General features: G+C 40.3%; 1 protein-coding gene across 1 annotated transcript; it reads right to left on the bottom strand.

The window, feature by feature from the left end:
- Positions 1-10,607: 10,607 nt before the first annotated feature.
- atp5fa1 (ATP synthase F1 subunit alpha) lies at positions 10,608-16,406 on the bottom strand. The gene is made up of 11 exons (XM_052537280.1): positions 16,213-16,406; positions 15,439-15,514; positions 15,171-15,340; positions 14,304-14,477; positions 14,032-14,198; positions 13,652-13,952; positions 11,562-11,786; positions 11,375-11,482; positions 11,148-11,292; positions 10,905-11,055; positions 10,608-10,827 (listed from the first exon to the last, which is right to left on the bottom strand). The coding sequence occupies exons 1-11, from the start codon at positions 16,270-16,272 to the stop codon at positions 10,749-10,751; spliced, it is 1,656 nt and encodes a 551-aa protein (XP_052393240.1). The 5' UTR covers positions 16,273-16,406; the 3' UTR covers positions 10,608-10,748.
- Between the last annotated feature and the right edge of the window lie 270 nt (positions 16,407-16,676).

Here is a 16,676-nt window from a genome sequence, read left to right as displayed (position 1 = left end):
ACTTTAACTCAATACAATAAGACGAAGCCGTTAGATAACAATGTATTTAAAAGATACTTTAGTTTATAAACCTGTAATAGTGAGTTATCAAGAACACAAACCAACGCATTCTAAGGAGTTTATCCAGTTTGTTCAGAAATCTACATTTAGGCAGTTTTTACAACTAGATGGTGCACAACGCTGTTGCATCTGGAAATTAATTTATTTTAATTGTGAGGAACGACATATAGACCATTCCAAGACGGAGGATGCATTGACATGTCTAGAGTGGTCAAATGTGGCATCTACTGTACCTATACATACAGTACAGACCAAAAGTTTGGACACACCTTCTCATTGAAAGAGTTTTCTTTATTTTCATGACTATGAAAGGCATCAAAACTATGAATTAACACATGTGGAATTATATATGGAATTATATACATTACATAAAAAAGTGTGAAACAACTGAAAATATTTCATATTGTAGGTTCTTCAAAGTAGCCACCTTTTGCTTTGATTACTGCTTTGCACACTCTTGGCATTCTCTTGATGAGCTTCAAGAGGTAGTCACCTGAAATGGTCTTCCAACAGTCTTGAAGGAGTTCCCCGAGAGATGCTTAGCACTTGTTGGCCCTTTTGCCTTCTGTCTGCGGTCCAGCTCACCCCTAAACCATCTGGATTGGGTTCAGGTCCGGTGACTGTGGAGACCAGGTCATCTGGTGCAGCACCCCATTACTCTCCTTCTTGCTCAAACAGCCCTTGATGCCTTCAGTGTGACTCTACAATTTTCATAGTCATCAAAATAAAGAAAACTCTTTGAATGAGAAGGTGTGTCCAAACTTTTGGTCTGTACTGTATCTATGCCTAAACACCCCAGAATCCTCCTAGCAATCCCCCACAATATTCCTAAAACGTCCTTCTGTTGCAGTACCCAAGCGATCACCCACAACACCTCAGAAACCACTTAACAATGCCCTAGCACCTACCCACAACCCCCCGACCCCAAGCAGCCACCCTAGCAGCATAGCATTCTCTGCAGAAATTATAAAACACTTTTTTTTTCTTCATTCACAGTTAAGGAAAGACTATGACAACAGAGAGAAGAAATCGACATACTATCACTAGTCTCGTGGCGGAACTCCAGTCTGTTACTCATGCGGTCAGTATCACTAATAACAGACTTATTTGATACTGATACACAGCCGATTGGCCGATCACGTGATGTTGTGGTGAGTGACATAATCCCAGTTGCTGCCCAGTGTGTGTGTGTGTCCCCTAAATTACAGTCTTTAGCCGGAGCTGCTCTGTCATTAAAGCTTACTGAAGCATTATGGTTAGGTTAAGACCCAGGTGGGCTAAGTTCCGGAATGTTCAGATTCAAACTGAATCCCGTTTGTGCGAGTGTATGTTACAACAGGACCTGGCCTTAAATCTTTCTCTGAATGTCTGGTTATGTTGGATCTGTCAGTAAAACAGCAGGAAACAGACAGACACACTCACACTGTGTCCTTTTGTTCTCACTGTAGATTGAGATGGCCTGTTAGTTTGTGGTAAGACGATCCCGCTAATGATCTTACCATGTGTGTGAGAACTAGGGTTCAGCTGCACACGTATGCACGTCTATGTTTCTATGTTTTGAGTCGAAAATCTCTTTAAACAGACAGTGCTGACTCCTCACGGCGTTCCTACCTGAGCTACAGCTCTCTCACACTGCTTGTGTTCAGTGTGTTTATTGAGGCTGGCTATGGTGGTGCTTTTAACAGCCTGTGTAACAGGCTTTAGGAGCGTGTAATCGTTCAGACAGGGTAAACTGGGGCAAAAGAATGTTCTCTTGGGCTCTGAGGGAGAATAATTTTCCTCTGACCTCCCCTCGGGGTAAGCACACTATTCTTCTGACCTCATCCGGGATGGTGGAATGTTCTTGTAACCTGCTGTGGGACGATAGATTTACAAACTGTAACTTGTAGCAGTTTTGATGCTTTTTATTCAGCTGAAATGTGTAAAACCTATGGAGACCTTAAAGGGACATGATGATGATGATAAAAAAACATGATGTTGCGTTCACTCAGAAAACTTTTGCATTCGCTCGCAAAACTTTTGTGATGGAAACAATATGGGAGGATATTGGGAGGAAGTATACTAAACTAGGAACTATATTTGAAAGTGAATGTAAAGTTTCACAAGGAAATGCAATAGGTTTGCAAGGAAACGTAAATGTTATGTGAACACAATAACATTTTTCCTCACATGCCATATTTTTTTCATTAAAGTGTCACTTAGGGGCTCTCTAGAGTTACACAGGTCAATGGTTTTTAGAGGGGCTTTGGGTACTTGACCAGATTAAGTTAAGACCAGAAACAACTTGATTTGGTTTAAGATTGACTTTTCAGTGGAACGTTTCAGATGCAATAGAAGTTTAAAAGTAAAAAAAAATGAAAATAATGATTTTTTTTTTTTTACTCCTATTGCATATATAGTGTTTTAAATTATAAATTTGATCAATTAATCAGTTATGAAGTCTTTGGGTGGTGTTAAAAAAAAGTGTTTATCCCAGTGCAAAGACTTGCTCCCAATAGACTTCCATTGTTAGTACATTCCTGTAAATCTGATTCTTGTTTTCACAAACTAATTGAGGACTTGAATTTCTGTCCCGTGGTAATCAACAGCATGCCAACACACTCCGAACATTCCGAACACAAAAGGTTACAACAAAAGTAAATGTCAGTAATTTTCAACAATTTAATCATTTCCAAACCTCATAAATATTATTCTTGTCATTTTCTCAGAACTGAGGGTACGCGGTGAAAGTAGAACAACAGGCTTTGATTATCAGCTTCTGTTGTGTGTTACGCTGCAGGCCGGATGGACTTGCGGCGCTGCGGATCAAAAGACAATTGTGAGGCTTTAGAAGACAAGCAGCTCAAATGTGCGGTCACACGCTACAAACCTCAAAGACACATCAGCAAAGAAAGATGAGAGTGTGTGATGGATAACATTCAGGGATGTGTGTTTGTCACCGCGTGTGCGTGTGTGGGGAGACAGGTCGCACATGGAAGCTATTATTCAGGTACTTGGCGTCCTTGTGCACAAACACACACAGGGATAGTGTGCATGTGCTTGGGAAAAATGCTCGAACAAAATCGGGGCGAGTTTAAAGAGGTCATATGACGTTGTTAAAAAGAACATTATTTGTGTATGTGGTGTAATGCAATGTGTTTAAGCGGTTCGAAAAACATTATTTTCCTCTATGCCTATCTGAAATGTGTCACTTTGTTACAAATCTCATCGTTCTGAAAAGCGATGTGTACTCTAATTGGCCAGCTATCCAGTCCGTTGTGATTGGCTGAATGCCTCAAGCATGTGATGGAAATGTTACGCCCCTCATCATATGGTGATGCCGCACAACCACTGTTGGGAAGGTTACTTTAAAAAAGTAATTAGTTATAGTCACTCACTACTTGTTCCAAGAAGTAACTGAGTTAGTAACTGAATTACTCTATAATAAAAGTAACTCATTACCAGTTACCAGTAACTATTTGTGTTACTGTAAAAAAAAAAAAAAAAGTTTCTATATGTCAAATATTTTTTTTTTTTAGCAGTTTTCACAAGACGAATGTAACAGACAGGTGTTCGAACATAACTTTCGATATTTATTGCACGTCAACACACAGCTAGAGTTTTATCCTGGACTTTAAATATTATCTTTGTTAGAAAAGTGTTTTTGTCCACTAGCTTTGTAGATGCATGTGTATCACATTACATGAACACATTAGATGCATGTTCTTGCCTTTGACCACAATGAATTTAAAGTAGTGCTTATATCTCCACCTTGAAAATACCAACTTTTCATCGGATTGCTCCTGACTCGCCATCTCTGCTGCGAATCTCTGTTTAGCTGTTGCGTGCGTGCGTTCGCGTGTGTATGGTATGTGTGTGAGTTTGACGCCACTGGCGTAAAAACACTGGCTCTGATTGGCTACCATGAAACACATGACTCTGCCTTAGCCAATCATAATCGCTTATCTCGTTATTAACCCACCTCCTCACTCGCTGTGTGAGCCAGGGGTGTGTTCGGATTACATAGTTTATTAAATCAATGCATAGTAACGCACCACATTTAACGTCCAGTAATGTTAACAGTGTTGTAACTACGGGAAAAGTAATTAGTTAGATTACTCCGTTACAGAAAAAATAATGTCGTTACCTAACGTTATTCCAAACACTGCGCACAACCATTCAAAACCAGTAAAACCCATTATAAACTAGGCATTTGTTGCATCCAGTGGGAACATATTTATTGATTATTATTATTACTTATATTTGTTTTTTTCGTGTTGCGTTGCATCATGCCGCGTAAACATATAACTGTGTCTGCATTTGTGATCGGAGAAAAAATAAGCAACAAGCGCTACTATTCACAGCTCAAACCTCGTGTTTTAATCACCAGTGGCAAATTCTTTAAATATGAAAGCATACTTACAGACTGTGAGTCAGAAAATGCGATGCTCACATCTGAGTAGAGGTCTTCACGGGTCCAAAAATTCTTGCCCGAACCCGACAGAGACCCGTAATGTACTACACCGAACCGACCCGGACCCGTCTATTATTTCAAAAGCTGGACCCGGACCCGTGTAGATCCGAGAAATGCCTACCCGGACCCGACCCGGACCCGTATATTACTTGAAATCTGGACCCAAACCCGCCGGGAAGACACAGACCCGACTGGGCCCGACGTTGACATATTCCACCTTAAATTGCTATTACAAGTCAATAAACCTGTTGCGAAGAATACAGCTTTTTGTCTTACCTAATTTAAAGAGCCGTGGTCTCTCTTCCTTGTACCTGACTGCCTGTGATGCATTACAATCCTCCGTCAAGAAAGTTATTCATGTTATTCCTCTCGTTATTCCAAGTCCAAGCTGAATCCACTCATTATTTCAGCTTCAAAAGTCCACTTGATGTCACGGTGACGGATGACAAATGCTACTGTGCACATGTACATTCTGACTCGAGTTAATTCGCATAATAACTTACACTGTTTGCCTTTTGAACTATAATAACGATCGCTCGTGCAATGCCATGGCCGCTGACATTATTTATTTACTATCATCTGATCTCTGTCTGTGCTCTCTGCTCAGCATCGAGTCTGAATCTGAACCACTAAAACTTTAAGATTAAACGGTTCATTTATAATATTATAAAAATGGGAGAAAATGTAAATGTTCTCCGAGTCCGATGACTCCGATCCGCGATTGCACGGGTATTACACACAATGTTAAACAGACCCGGGACCCGAGGTAATAGATTCGGACCCGACCCGGACCCGGCTGATGATTTAAAATATAGACCCGAACCCGTACGGGTCCCGGGTCGGGTCCGGGGTCGACGGGTCTCGGGTGCACTGTGAAGACCTCTACATCTGAGTATTTGGGTTGAACTGTTCTGGAATAGTGTTGTAAATACAACTCAACCACTGATCTCTACTTCTTTAGGAAGACCAAACAAAGTAGATTTGCCTTCATAACAAAACACAGAGAGTCTCCACGACAAGGTGGCGGCAGCAACAATACTACAGCGAGAATCAAAGTTACACCTTCTTTCTTTGTGTGAACATTTGGGCGGTGTTATGCAAATCTTCCCACACAGTGATGTAGACATGAGGGGGCGTGTTTAAAACCCCTGAAGCTTTGAACAGGTCTCACATCTCTTAACGCAAACAGACTGACATTCATTCCACTCTTAGTTCCAACTTAAGTCCGAGCTAGACGTCTGGATCGTTGTTTGTAACACTGGCATCGGGAGAGAAGATGTGTAACTCCTAACAATATTTTCTCGGAATGTTAGAAAGCGAGTTAAACAACTAAACACTCCAAAAAATCTGTTTACTTGGAATGAACAAGAGGGGGAAAAGTTCTGGAGGTCTTCTCTTATAAAAAACACAAGGTGTATATTGTAGATTATAAGCGTGACTTTCTGTCAGACGGTGTCTGGGAGCCAGGTGGACAAGATCTGATGATTTAGAGAGCATTAGTCAAAGAAAACCTCTATGGAGGCTGAATAGGTCACACAGCACAGGTAAATCACTATCAGATAAATGGAACCAGCCCCATAAACAGTGACATCATCGCTGTAATGAGCTAATGGTCGCATGATGTCCGTTATGAAAAAAAAAAAAACCTCGGTGTGTGTGTTTAGACCAAAAAAATGCTCAACTGGATCATCTTGCTTTACCGTGGAAAGGAAATGACCTGATGAGTGTGTGTTTTGTATTATATAGTGTATATGTGTGTATAGTGACACATAGATAATGGCTTTCACAGAAAGTGAAGGAAAAACACAGGAAATGGAGCAGTTTTCCAGACGGTTGCTCCATTCTGGCTGATTCCACCATTTAAAGCTTTCATCTCGCCGATAAACAGCAATAGAATAAAAATATATGGCCTCTCTGAAAACATTTGTATTATTCTGATGATCTGCTCCCTCTGGAGATCACATTTAAAGTAGCTTAACCTATTTTAAGACCCCCAAAGGGCATTTCAAGGAGTATTTTGCATATGAAATAGAAAAATATTTACTCAACCTAGTCTCGTTTCATATCCAATTGACATTCTGTGGAAGAGCGCTTAAGAAGAATGTTCATGCTGCTCTGTTTTATACTATGAAAACATATGGTGACCAAAAAGGATGCCAAAGCACCATAAAAGCAGTCTATTCAAATCATAGCCAGTAAAAGTATTCACAGAAACTTTCTCTCTTTGGTTTAGCTCTCCAGTCTCATTTTAAATAACATTTACTGAGGAATTGTGCACAAAAAGACCATTAAATTAAGACAATAATCAAAGATTAATAACCAAAAGATCAATCTGAATTCTTATGAATTAATTTTCATGATTTTTGGCCACAAGGAAATAGTAAAAATGTTATTAAAAGTCCGGCTGTAATGGAAGTAACACCAAATCTTTTCTTCTGTATTGTGACATATATACAGAAACAACTCATTCTGACAGGGACTTGTTTCATATTACAAATTAATATATAATTGTATAAATAATTAATATAAAGGCCTAAAAATAAAAAAGCATGGATGAATCGTTCACAATAAGATCAATAACATGCATTTTAGAAAATAGAGTGGATTTTACTGTAGTTTCGTGCCATCTTTTTTGACAGATCCATGTGCGGAGCATCATAGATAACAAACTAATTTAAAATACTGGAGTCAAAAAACACAAGATTATCTATTAAAAGGAGATCATCTATAAAAACAAAATAAAAATGGCATCGGGACACAAGTGAAACCAATATTTATTTAATGGAAAAATTACAGAATTATAGATGTGGATGTGACAGTTTTATTAAGAGGGAAGTAAAATAACAAAACATATGCAAATAAAGGCTAGTAAAATAAGAGTATATATAAGTCATATGACAACAGCAATACAACAAAAGACACAAATGTTATAGTAAAATTCAAGAATGAACAATTTCATCATCATATAATACATAAGCCAAACTATAGGCTGTTAATAATACATTCGTATAAAATAAAATCAATGTGTGGCCACGTGTGTATATCTGCGTATATAACGCTGTTCATGCAATCAGAATCTAGAATCAATGCTATCTGTTTTATAAATGGATTTATTCAATATCTGTGTCTCTTTGTTCCTCTTCATTAAACCTGAACTCCCTCTTATCCACGTGTGCTGATGTCTAGATTCTCAGACGTGGATTCACCACTAAAACTCATCTCAAATGACGCGTGCTCGTACAGCAGGCCTGGAGCATCCGGTCTGGTTTAGAGATGCACACACACACACACACTCCAACATCAGACCTTCCTAGTCCTCATGCCAAGAGTGTGTTTGTGATATTAAAAAGTTCTACCACGGGACATAATAATACCAGAGCCTTTACACAAGTGTGTAAATATAACAGCAGAGCATTGATGCATGAGAGATCAGTAATGTGTGTGTGTGTGTGTGTGTGTGTGTGTGTGTGTGTGTGTGTGTGTGTGTGTGATCGTAAGCTGTTCAGTAGAGGTGTGTGTACTGCATCCCGCTGGTATATAACATCTCCTCAAGCCCAATAAAGAGGCACAGCATTGTATAAATACACTCTTAAGAAAAAATGCTTCTAAACAGTACCAGATAAGGGTTTTTCAGCTTGTAACAACAGCAATATTTTTGGTATAAACACATTTTAAAAAATAAAGATTCCTTGCAGTCATGCCGTAGATAAGAAGAACCACTTCGGTTCCTCAAAGAGCCTATGTGAAGAACATTTTATTATCTAAAGAATCTTTTTCAAGTATACACTCATAAAAATAAAAGGTTCTTTATTGGTATCAATGGTTCCATGAAGGAATTTTAATATCCCTGAAGCTTTCCATTCCATAAAAGGTTCTTTATAGTGGAAAAAGGTTTTTTAAATGATTAAAATGGCTCTTTTGAGAACTGCATGTTCACTGAAAGGGAGACATAAACATTTCTTCTAAGCATTGCTGGGAAACCCCTTGTTGGATTTACTTCTTTACATTCATACCAAATTTGTCCTATGAATGTTAAATAAAGAAGATGCTAATAAAGAAGCTTTATTTTTAAGTGTTGAACACTGGTGGATGGTTGAACATTCAGTAAATCAATAATGAGGTGGTTTTGAGGTGAGTTTGGTTTTTGAAGTGTTACAGATTTAAAAACAAAAAGGCGTTTAAAGATGCCTAAAATCTAACATTAAAATGATTCTTCAGGACGATACGGTTCTAAATAAATCTCTGGAGCTGTGTTTGAAATGCCGTACTGTCATACTACTTTTATAGCTCTGCAGTATCCAGTATGTTTACTGTGCGTAGTATGCAAACTTTTAGACTTTATTAAATTTATAGACATTTTAAGAAGGATAACAAATACCTGTTGAAAGAGCATTGACAGTCTGTGTTTTTGAATGGTTGAGCTCAATATTTTGATAGTTACAAAAACCAAAAGGGGGACGAGAATCATAAACTCTTAACACAAAGATCCTGGATCTTAAGTGAAGTGACATTCAGCCAAGTATGGTGACCCATACTCAGAATTTGTGCTCTGCATTTAACCCATCCGAAATGCACACACACAGAGCAGTGAACACACACACACACACTGTGAGCACACACCCGGAGCAGTGGGCAGCCATTTATGCTGCGGCGCCCGGGGAGCAGTTGGGGGTTCGATGCCTTGCTCAAGGGCACCTAAGTCATGGTATTGAAGGTGGAGAGAGAGCTGTTCATGCACTCATCCCACCCACAATTCCATCCGGCCCGGGACTAGAACCCACAACCCTTCGATTGGGAGTCCAACCCTCTAACCATTAGGCCATCTTCAGGATGATATGCTTTTAAATCCATGTCTCTGTGATTAGATAACCTTTAAAAAGCCTTTAAAGAAACACACTTGCCAAGATATAAGCTTGGCGAGTGCTCATCCAGAGTTTGAAAAATGGTTTGTGCTTTGATTTTACTAATGTAATAATTGGATCCAGCTGTGTGATTCTGATGAGAGAACAACATGTAATGGTACTTCGTCAACAGATGCGTGAGGGTCTGTGTGTTTTCTGAGGAACATTATGTAAGTGGCTTTAGTACTTGAATTCACGGAGATGATGTTTGTACATGCTCTCAGAAATAATGGTTCTTTGCAGAAGAACAATATAAGTTATGTACTGTATATTAAGAGAACATTTTGATATTAGAATGCAAAACCTTCCAGTTTTGTTGTTTTTAGAGTGTGTATCTAAAGCGGTCTCTGATGTTTATGTAAGTGGACTGGACTCGCGTCTCATGACCATAGAAAGGAGCATGTTACAAATATCTCTATATCCCATTCAACTTTAAAAATGAATGACAAGTTCTGTATAGTGTCACTTTCCAATGTATTTCTCAGTCAGTAGAGGGCATGTTCTGTTCCATTACCTAATGCAGGACTTCAGTGTGTTACTGTCTGCACCTGGCGGTGAAGTCCTGAAACACCAGCACTACTGCACAAGAGCTTTACTTGACTGTCTCTAGTGGCAGAATGTGCAATGAAATGACATTCAACTGAACTAAAATGACTTCAGCTATATTAAAACTAGTGACAGAAACCCAAAAACAAGGTTAAGAGGTTTGAAAAAGTTCAATTCCAAACAGTTTTCATTTTTTCCAGTCATTGCACCGATCAGACTCAAAATTCTCCAGATTTCAACTCAAGCAAACCTCAGATTCTTTATGCAAAACAAACCTGATTAGAAAATGCCAAAGACTACAATTGTTCATTAACAATGAGTGAAAACCAAATTAGAAAGCCAAAGCAATAAAACAATGTACAAATGAGAAAAATGGTTAAAAAAAAAAAAGCATGCAAATGTTAAGTTACTAGAAAATGACCACTTGACAAGCCTACATTTTTTTAGTTGCAATACACAATCTGAAGTTTATTTTGGTACCATTCACAATTCAACCGATTAGTTTGAATAAGAAATAACAGTGCTTTAAAGTTAAGGTATGTAATAGCTATATTCATCTTAGATTAACACCAATTAGAAAATAATGACAGATGCAACAGCATTCAAACAAATCACAAGAACATAAAATAAATGAAGAGGAACAAAGATGGAGTTGGGAACACTTTATTCTGAGTTGGGAGATTTCTGTACATTGAGGATCAAGTGCCACTTGAATGTTTCTTTAAGGTTTGTATAAATTTAAGCAGAAGCAAACATTGAGAACACATTAGCCATACAGGAAACAGAGTTTACTCAAAGGTTGAGAGGAAGTTGAGCACGACCTGCTTGAGTTTTGTGTCAGAGGCCTCTGAAATCTTACCGTCGGTCCTGAAACACAAGAGTATAAACATTTAGAAGTGAATCTCACTGGCTTTCCTTACACAGAACTGCTTGTGAAAACTTGCCTGATGGCTGAGAGCAGATCCTGGTGCTGGCTGATGACATGTTGAAGGAAGGTTCTCTCGAATTTGGTGATCTTGCTAGGCTCCATCTTGTCTAAGTGTCCTCTCACACCAGCGTAAATGACGGCTACCTGCTCCTCAATGGCCATGGGACCTTAACAAGACAAAACGGCAGAGGAACATTACAAACTAGGAGTTTGCGAGTTACCAGTCCTCCTATGCAGTAGGGGGCAGCAGTGTACTTACAGTACTGGCCCTGCTTGAGCAGCTCTGTGAGTCTTACGCCTCGGTTCAGCAGCTGTTGTGTGGCGGCGTCCAGGTCAGAGCCGAACTGGGCGAAGGCGGCCACCTCACGGTACTGGGCCAACTCCAGCTTCATGGTACCAGCCACCTGGAGAACAAACAACTGGGTGTTTAATAACCATTTTGACTTAGAAATGAGCTCAAAGCTTCAAATGGGAGGCAAAACAAACCTGCTTCATGGCCCTGGTCTGTGCAGCAGAGCCGACACGGGACACAGACAGACCCACGTTAATAGCGGGACGGATACCCTTGTAGAACAACTCCGTCTCCAAGAAAATCTGCAGTAAGAGATTGAGAACATCAGCTTGGGAATCAAAGCGCTGATTGTGCACAAGATCTGCTTGTGCGGTGACTCGCCTGTCCGTCAGTGATGGAGATGACGTTGGTGGGAATGTAAGCGGACACGTCTCCGGCCTGGGTTTCGATAACAGGCAGGGCGGTGAGGGATCCACCACCGAAGTTTTCGTTCATCTTGGCCGCTCTCTCCAGCAGACGGGAGTGCAGGTAGAAGACGTCACCGGGGTAGGCCTCACGACCGGGGGGACGACGCAGCAGCAGCGACATTTGGCGGTAGGCCACAGCCTGAAGAGAGCAAAAGTTGACCATTATTTTCTGCATTCAAATTCCAATCAGGTTAACTCATTTATTACAGTTTAAAAGCATTTTAGGATACATTTAATGAAGTCAAAAGTGCACTTGGTGGTGAATAGGGTTTAGATTTTAACTGCAGATGGTGCTCTAATCTAGTTCAAATGCTCATGAAGAAGAGTGCTAAACTGTGCTTGTGCATTCAGCGGAGTCATGTAACGTTAATATCGCATCAGCTCAAGATTAATGTAAACAGGCCACTGTGAACTACCTTGTAATTCCCTTTGTTACGTCCATAAGTGTTCCTGTGTTCTCTCGCTCTCCTTGTTACCTGTCAATCTCTTAGGCCGCCTCCCTTGTCTGCTGATTGGCTCTGGAAGCTGTCAGTCATCATTAATCAATGTGACACCGACCTATCCAGTGCCAGTAGTTTCCACCGGCAGATAAAAGGACGTGCAAGGAAGTGAACAGAGAACTCTTTTACGGTTATGTTACTTGTCTTTTTTTTTTATGCCAAATTTCGTTTTGTTTGTTTTGACATTTTTCTTTTGAACCTTACCTCTTCTTGATTTGCCATTTTGTCTGTTTTTGTCACTTTGTGACTTGGATGGCGTTGCTCTTTGAGCTTTGCTGAGCTTAGGCTCTAGGACGTTTACTCTTTACCCAAAAGGAAGGTGGATAGGAAAGATGTTGTGCGACTTCCATTGTACAACATTTAGGTAACTCGATTGGTTTAGACATCCTAGGTAAGAGGTGAACGCCACCCCCTGTATGTTTGGCTTTTATTAGTTGAGGATAGGGAAGTATATGGCGCTTGGTGCTGAAGATTTGCTTTCTTTCAACCTTTTTGAATTTTATGAATGCTTATATTGGGTTCAAGTGTGTGAAACGATTTGGAAACAAGAAGAGTACAACTGTTTCTAAAGCATGCAGTGCAACTTGCTGTTTCAATTTAGCATTTTTAGGTGAGTCTATAGTTACTATTAGTGCTGCATGATTTAGTGCAGGGGCTCTCAAATCAAGGGACCCTCAAAGTTCACTTTCCTGTAGAGTTTACCTCCAACCTGGTTCAAACTCAAAACACTGTAACTTTCCAGTCATCCTGAAGACCTTGATTAGCTTGTTCAGGTGTTTGATGAGGGTTTGAACCAAACTCGGTAGGAAAGTTGAGCTTGAGGGCCAGAGTTGAGAACCCCTGATTTAGGGATTAGTTTTACAGCTATAAAATAAATACATTATTTTGAATGCAATGATACAAGCACATTACATAAGTGCATTTAAGAAATGACTATAATGTAATGTTTTAATTTCTTCATTTTCAAACATTAAACTTTGAGAATCACTTCTGGTGCATGTTGCAAATGCACATTTAAGTGATTCACTGAAGTGATTGTTAAATGCACATTAAAGCCTTCCAAACTCAAATGCTGCCTCATGCAAACTGAATTTGCTCTATGCAAACGCTGGCTTCTAATGAGCCGCTCGCATCTAAGAGCCAACTGCTGGCAACACACAGGGATATTTCAGTAAATTTGCACCAAGCCATATTTAAAAAATAAAAATGAATCAGTTTTATGATTAATCATGAAGCTTTAATTACCGTTTGTGTTACTATTATAAAATGTGATAAGAACAACTTGGATATTTTTATTAATATAGTTGAGGTCACTTACAAACCAAGCTGCTTTCTATTGGTCAATGTGGCAAACCCACAACTAATTTGAGCCAGTTGGGGAAATCTTTCACCTTCACATGAAATACAAAATCACGTCTGTTCCCATAGAAGTGACTGGATTTGAGCCGTGGAAATGTGCAGAACCACAGTAAATGTGACCATAGCTTGAGTACAAAGTTCTCACCTGTTTGGAAAGATCGTCGTAGATGATGAGGGCGTGTTTGCCGTTGTCTCTGAAGTACTCGCCCATGGAGCAGCCGGAGTATGGAGCCAGGTACTGCAGGGGAGCGGCGACAGACGCAGTGGCGGACACCACGATGGTGTACTTCATGGCACCAGTATCCGTCAGCCTTTTCACCAGCTGGGCCACGGTGGATCTCTTCTGACCGATGGCCACGTAGATGCAGTACAGCTTCTTTTTCTCTTCAGTGCCATCGTTGAAGCGCTTCTGGTTGATGATGGTGTCGATGGCAATGGCGGTTTTGCTGGGGAAACAAGTTGAAATGGTTGACCAAGCGTAAAAATGAAGCAAGCATTTACATTCATCAAGTCACTTCATCTTACCCAGTCTGTCGGTCTCCAATGATCAGCTCTCTCTGGCCACGGCCAATGGGCACCAGACTGTCCACGGCTTTGATGCCCGTCTGCATGGGCTCCCTCACAGAGATACGGGGGATGATGCCAGGGGCCTTCAGTCCCACACGCCTACGCTCCTTAGAGCCCAGGGGACCCTTTGGAGGAAAAACAAGAGATTTGTCAACTCAAGTGTGATAACAGTTGGATAAAGAAATCCAATAGGAGCTAAAACAATGCAAGCATCTAGTTAGTGGTCAGACCTTGCCATCAATGGGGTTTCCCAGAGCGTCCACCACACGGCCGAGCAGCTCCTCTCCGACAGGAACGTCCACGATAGCTCCTGTTCTCTTGACGATGTCACCCTCCTTGATCAGTTTGTCGTTACCGAACACCACCACACCAACGTTATCAGGCTCCAAGTTCAGAGACATGCCCTATATAGAGATATGAAAGAGTCAATGTAAAAGCCAACTTCCAAAGTATGAAAAAAACACTGCAAGTCAATAGGGACCAGCAACTGATGGTGAACTATTCCTTTAAAATTACTCATTTATACTAATATATATATATATAGACGCTTCATAATGTTACGGTTGAACCACTGACGGCAGATGGACTATTCTGACATTGCTTTTCATACTTTCCTGGACCTCAACAGTGTTATTTACGTGGCAGTCTATGGGACAGTCACAAGCCTCCCGGTTTTCATCCAAAATATCTAAAATTGTGTCCTGAAGACGAACTAAGCTTTTACAGGTTTGGAACAACATGTGCGCAAGTGATTAATGACAAAATGTTCATTTAAAACCCAAGAACGTTATCAACAGGACTAATACTCAAAATAGTATTCAAACACTACTTTGTTTACGGTCATATATCTGCGTATATCCTCATTTAATTTTCTCCTTTTGAGTGATGAATATATAATATTGATAGGTGCTGATACAGACAGCTGATTCCTCTCACACAGAAACAGAAAGCAGGTCTAGGTTTTCAGTCGGCTGTAGTTTTGATTGGTGGAAAGTGACAACACCGTCAGCTGATTGTTGTCTTGGTGTGTCCCAGCCTTTGAGAATCTGGACTCCTTGACGGCTCAGCCGCGACCTCTTGATCCCTTGCTAACTCACCTTCAGGCCGGAGGAGAATTCCACCATTTCTTCGGCCTGCACGTTCCTCAGCCCATAAACACGGGCGATACCGTCACCGATGGACAGCACACGGCCCGTCTCCTCCAGATCAGCACTAATCTCGGCTCCAAGAATCTTCTCCTCTAGGATGCTGGACACCTCTGCTGTGCCTGGAACACAACGCAAAGCGTTTTGAACATGCATGTCTAAATGTGTCAAAAATAAAAAGCAAGAAATAAGTAATGCCAACTGAATGCAAATCACCAACCTGTTTTCTGCAGCCATGGTCTGGCAGTGTGCAGGTTCTTCGCTCCAATGCATGCAGCAGCAACATTCTTTGAAACCTACAATTTTAAATAGACTGGTTACAGTCCTACAGTGATTAAGTTATAATACACAGTCAACTTCAGATTCAAGCTTGTTGCATGCGAGCCCTTGACCTTCATGCGCCATCAACAACCGCGAAACGGGAGCTAAATCCATTCTTACTTCAAATAACATTTTGAAAGCACATCAGCTACAAATAAAATAAAAAATATCAACGTCTTGATATGCAATGTTTGATTTCCAATCTAACTGCGTTTAATGCGGCAACATGTCGTCATCCAGACTTCCGCATATAAGAAGAACCTACAGTGCAACGTGAATTAATATATCCATATATATGTCAATGCACCTAAACATCAGACTCGAATAAAAAACCAAATTCAGAGTTAAGCCAATGAAAGCTGGCACGTCATACACCCAAGAAGCATTTCCTGACCTTCAGTTGGGATTGGGAATGTCATTCATTCATCGTAACCGTGCTAAACATGCAACTATATGCATCTAGATTTTAAACACTCTTTAAAAACACTTTAAGATTCTGTTTCCTTAAACCACAAAAAGCTGTGACTGAAAACGAGAATCAAATAACGCTAAATTAACGCAAGGTCCTGCTTAAAAGCAAGATGGCGACGCCATGTATCCAGCGCTGACATTCACCGGCACGATTCCGCGCAACTTACTCGCTAAAACGACACAAAAGCATTGTGAGACTTACGAATCCGGCCCGTCTGGGCAGGGAGCGGGCCAGAGCCGCCGCGACGCGAACGGAGAGCATGTTTACGGGTGGTTTGTGGAGCGAGAGAGCGAGCTTGTGTCCTCCTGCAGGGGACGGTTGGAGCGCGAGGAGCTGAATGAAGGAAATGGAGGTCGAGAGCGCTGATCGGCTGCAGAACCCGGATGCAGTTCTGAGAGAGGCCTTTATTATGTATATCTGTGGGTTTCTCGGTTTTGTTCTCATAAGAGCACTTGGATATTTGGATTGGTACTCACACTGTACATAGTGTGACTCATTAAAGAACAAAATATTTAGAAATAGTTATAATATTATTATTATATTTTAATACTATTATATTTACTATTATGATATACTATAATTTTTATTTTGTATTTTAATAAAATAAATAAAAATTAAACAATATGTGTGATAATGCTATTGTATCATACAAAAGATTGAGTATA

The sequence above is a fragment of the Carassius gibelio genome, chromosome A21, assembly GCF_023724105.1.
Source record: "Carassius gibelio isolate Cgi1373 ecotype wild population from Czech Republic chromosome A21, carGib1.2-hapl.c, whole genome shotgun sequence".
In the NCBI taxonomy this organism is placed as follows: domain Eukaryota; kingdom Metazoa; phylum Chordata; class Actinopteri; order Cypriniformes; family Cyprinidae; genus Carassius; species Carassius gibelio.
The sequence above is the reverse complement of the archived record's forward strand: the minus strand, read 5'-3'. Positions and strand labels throughout refer to the sequence as shown.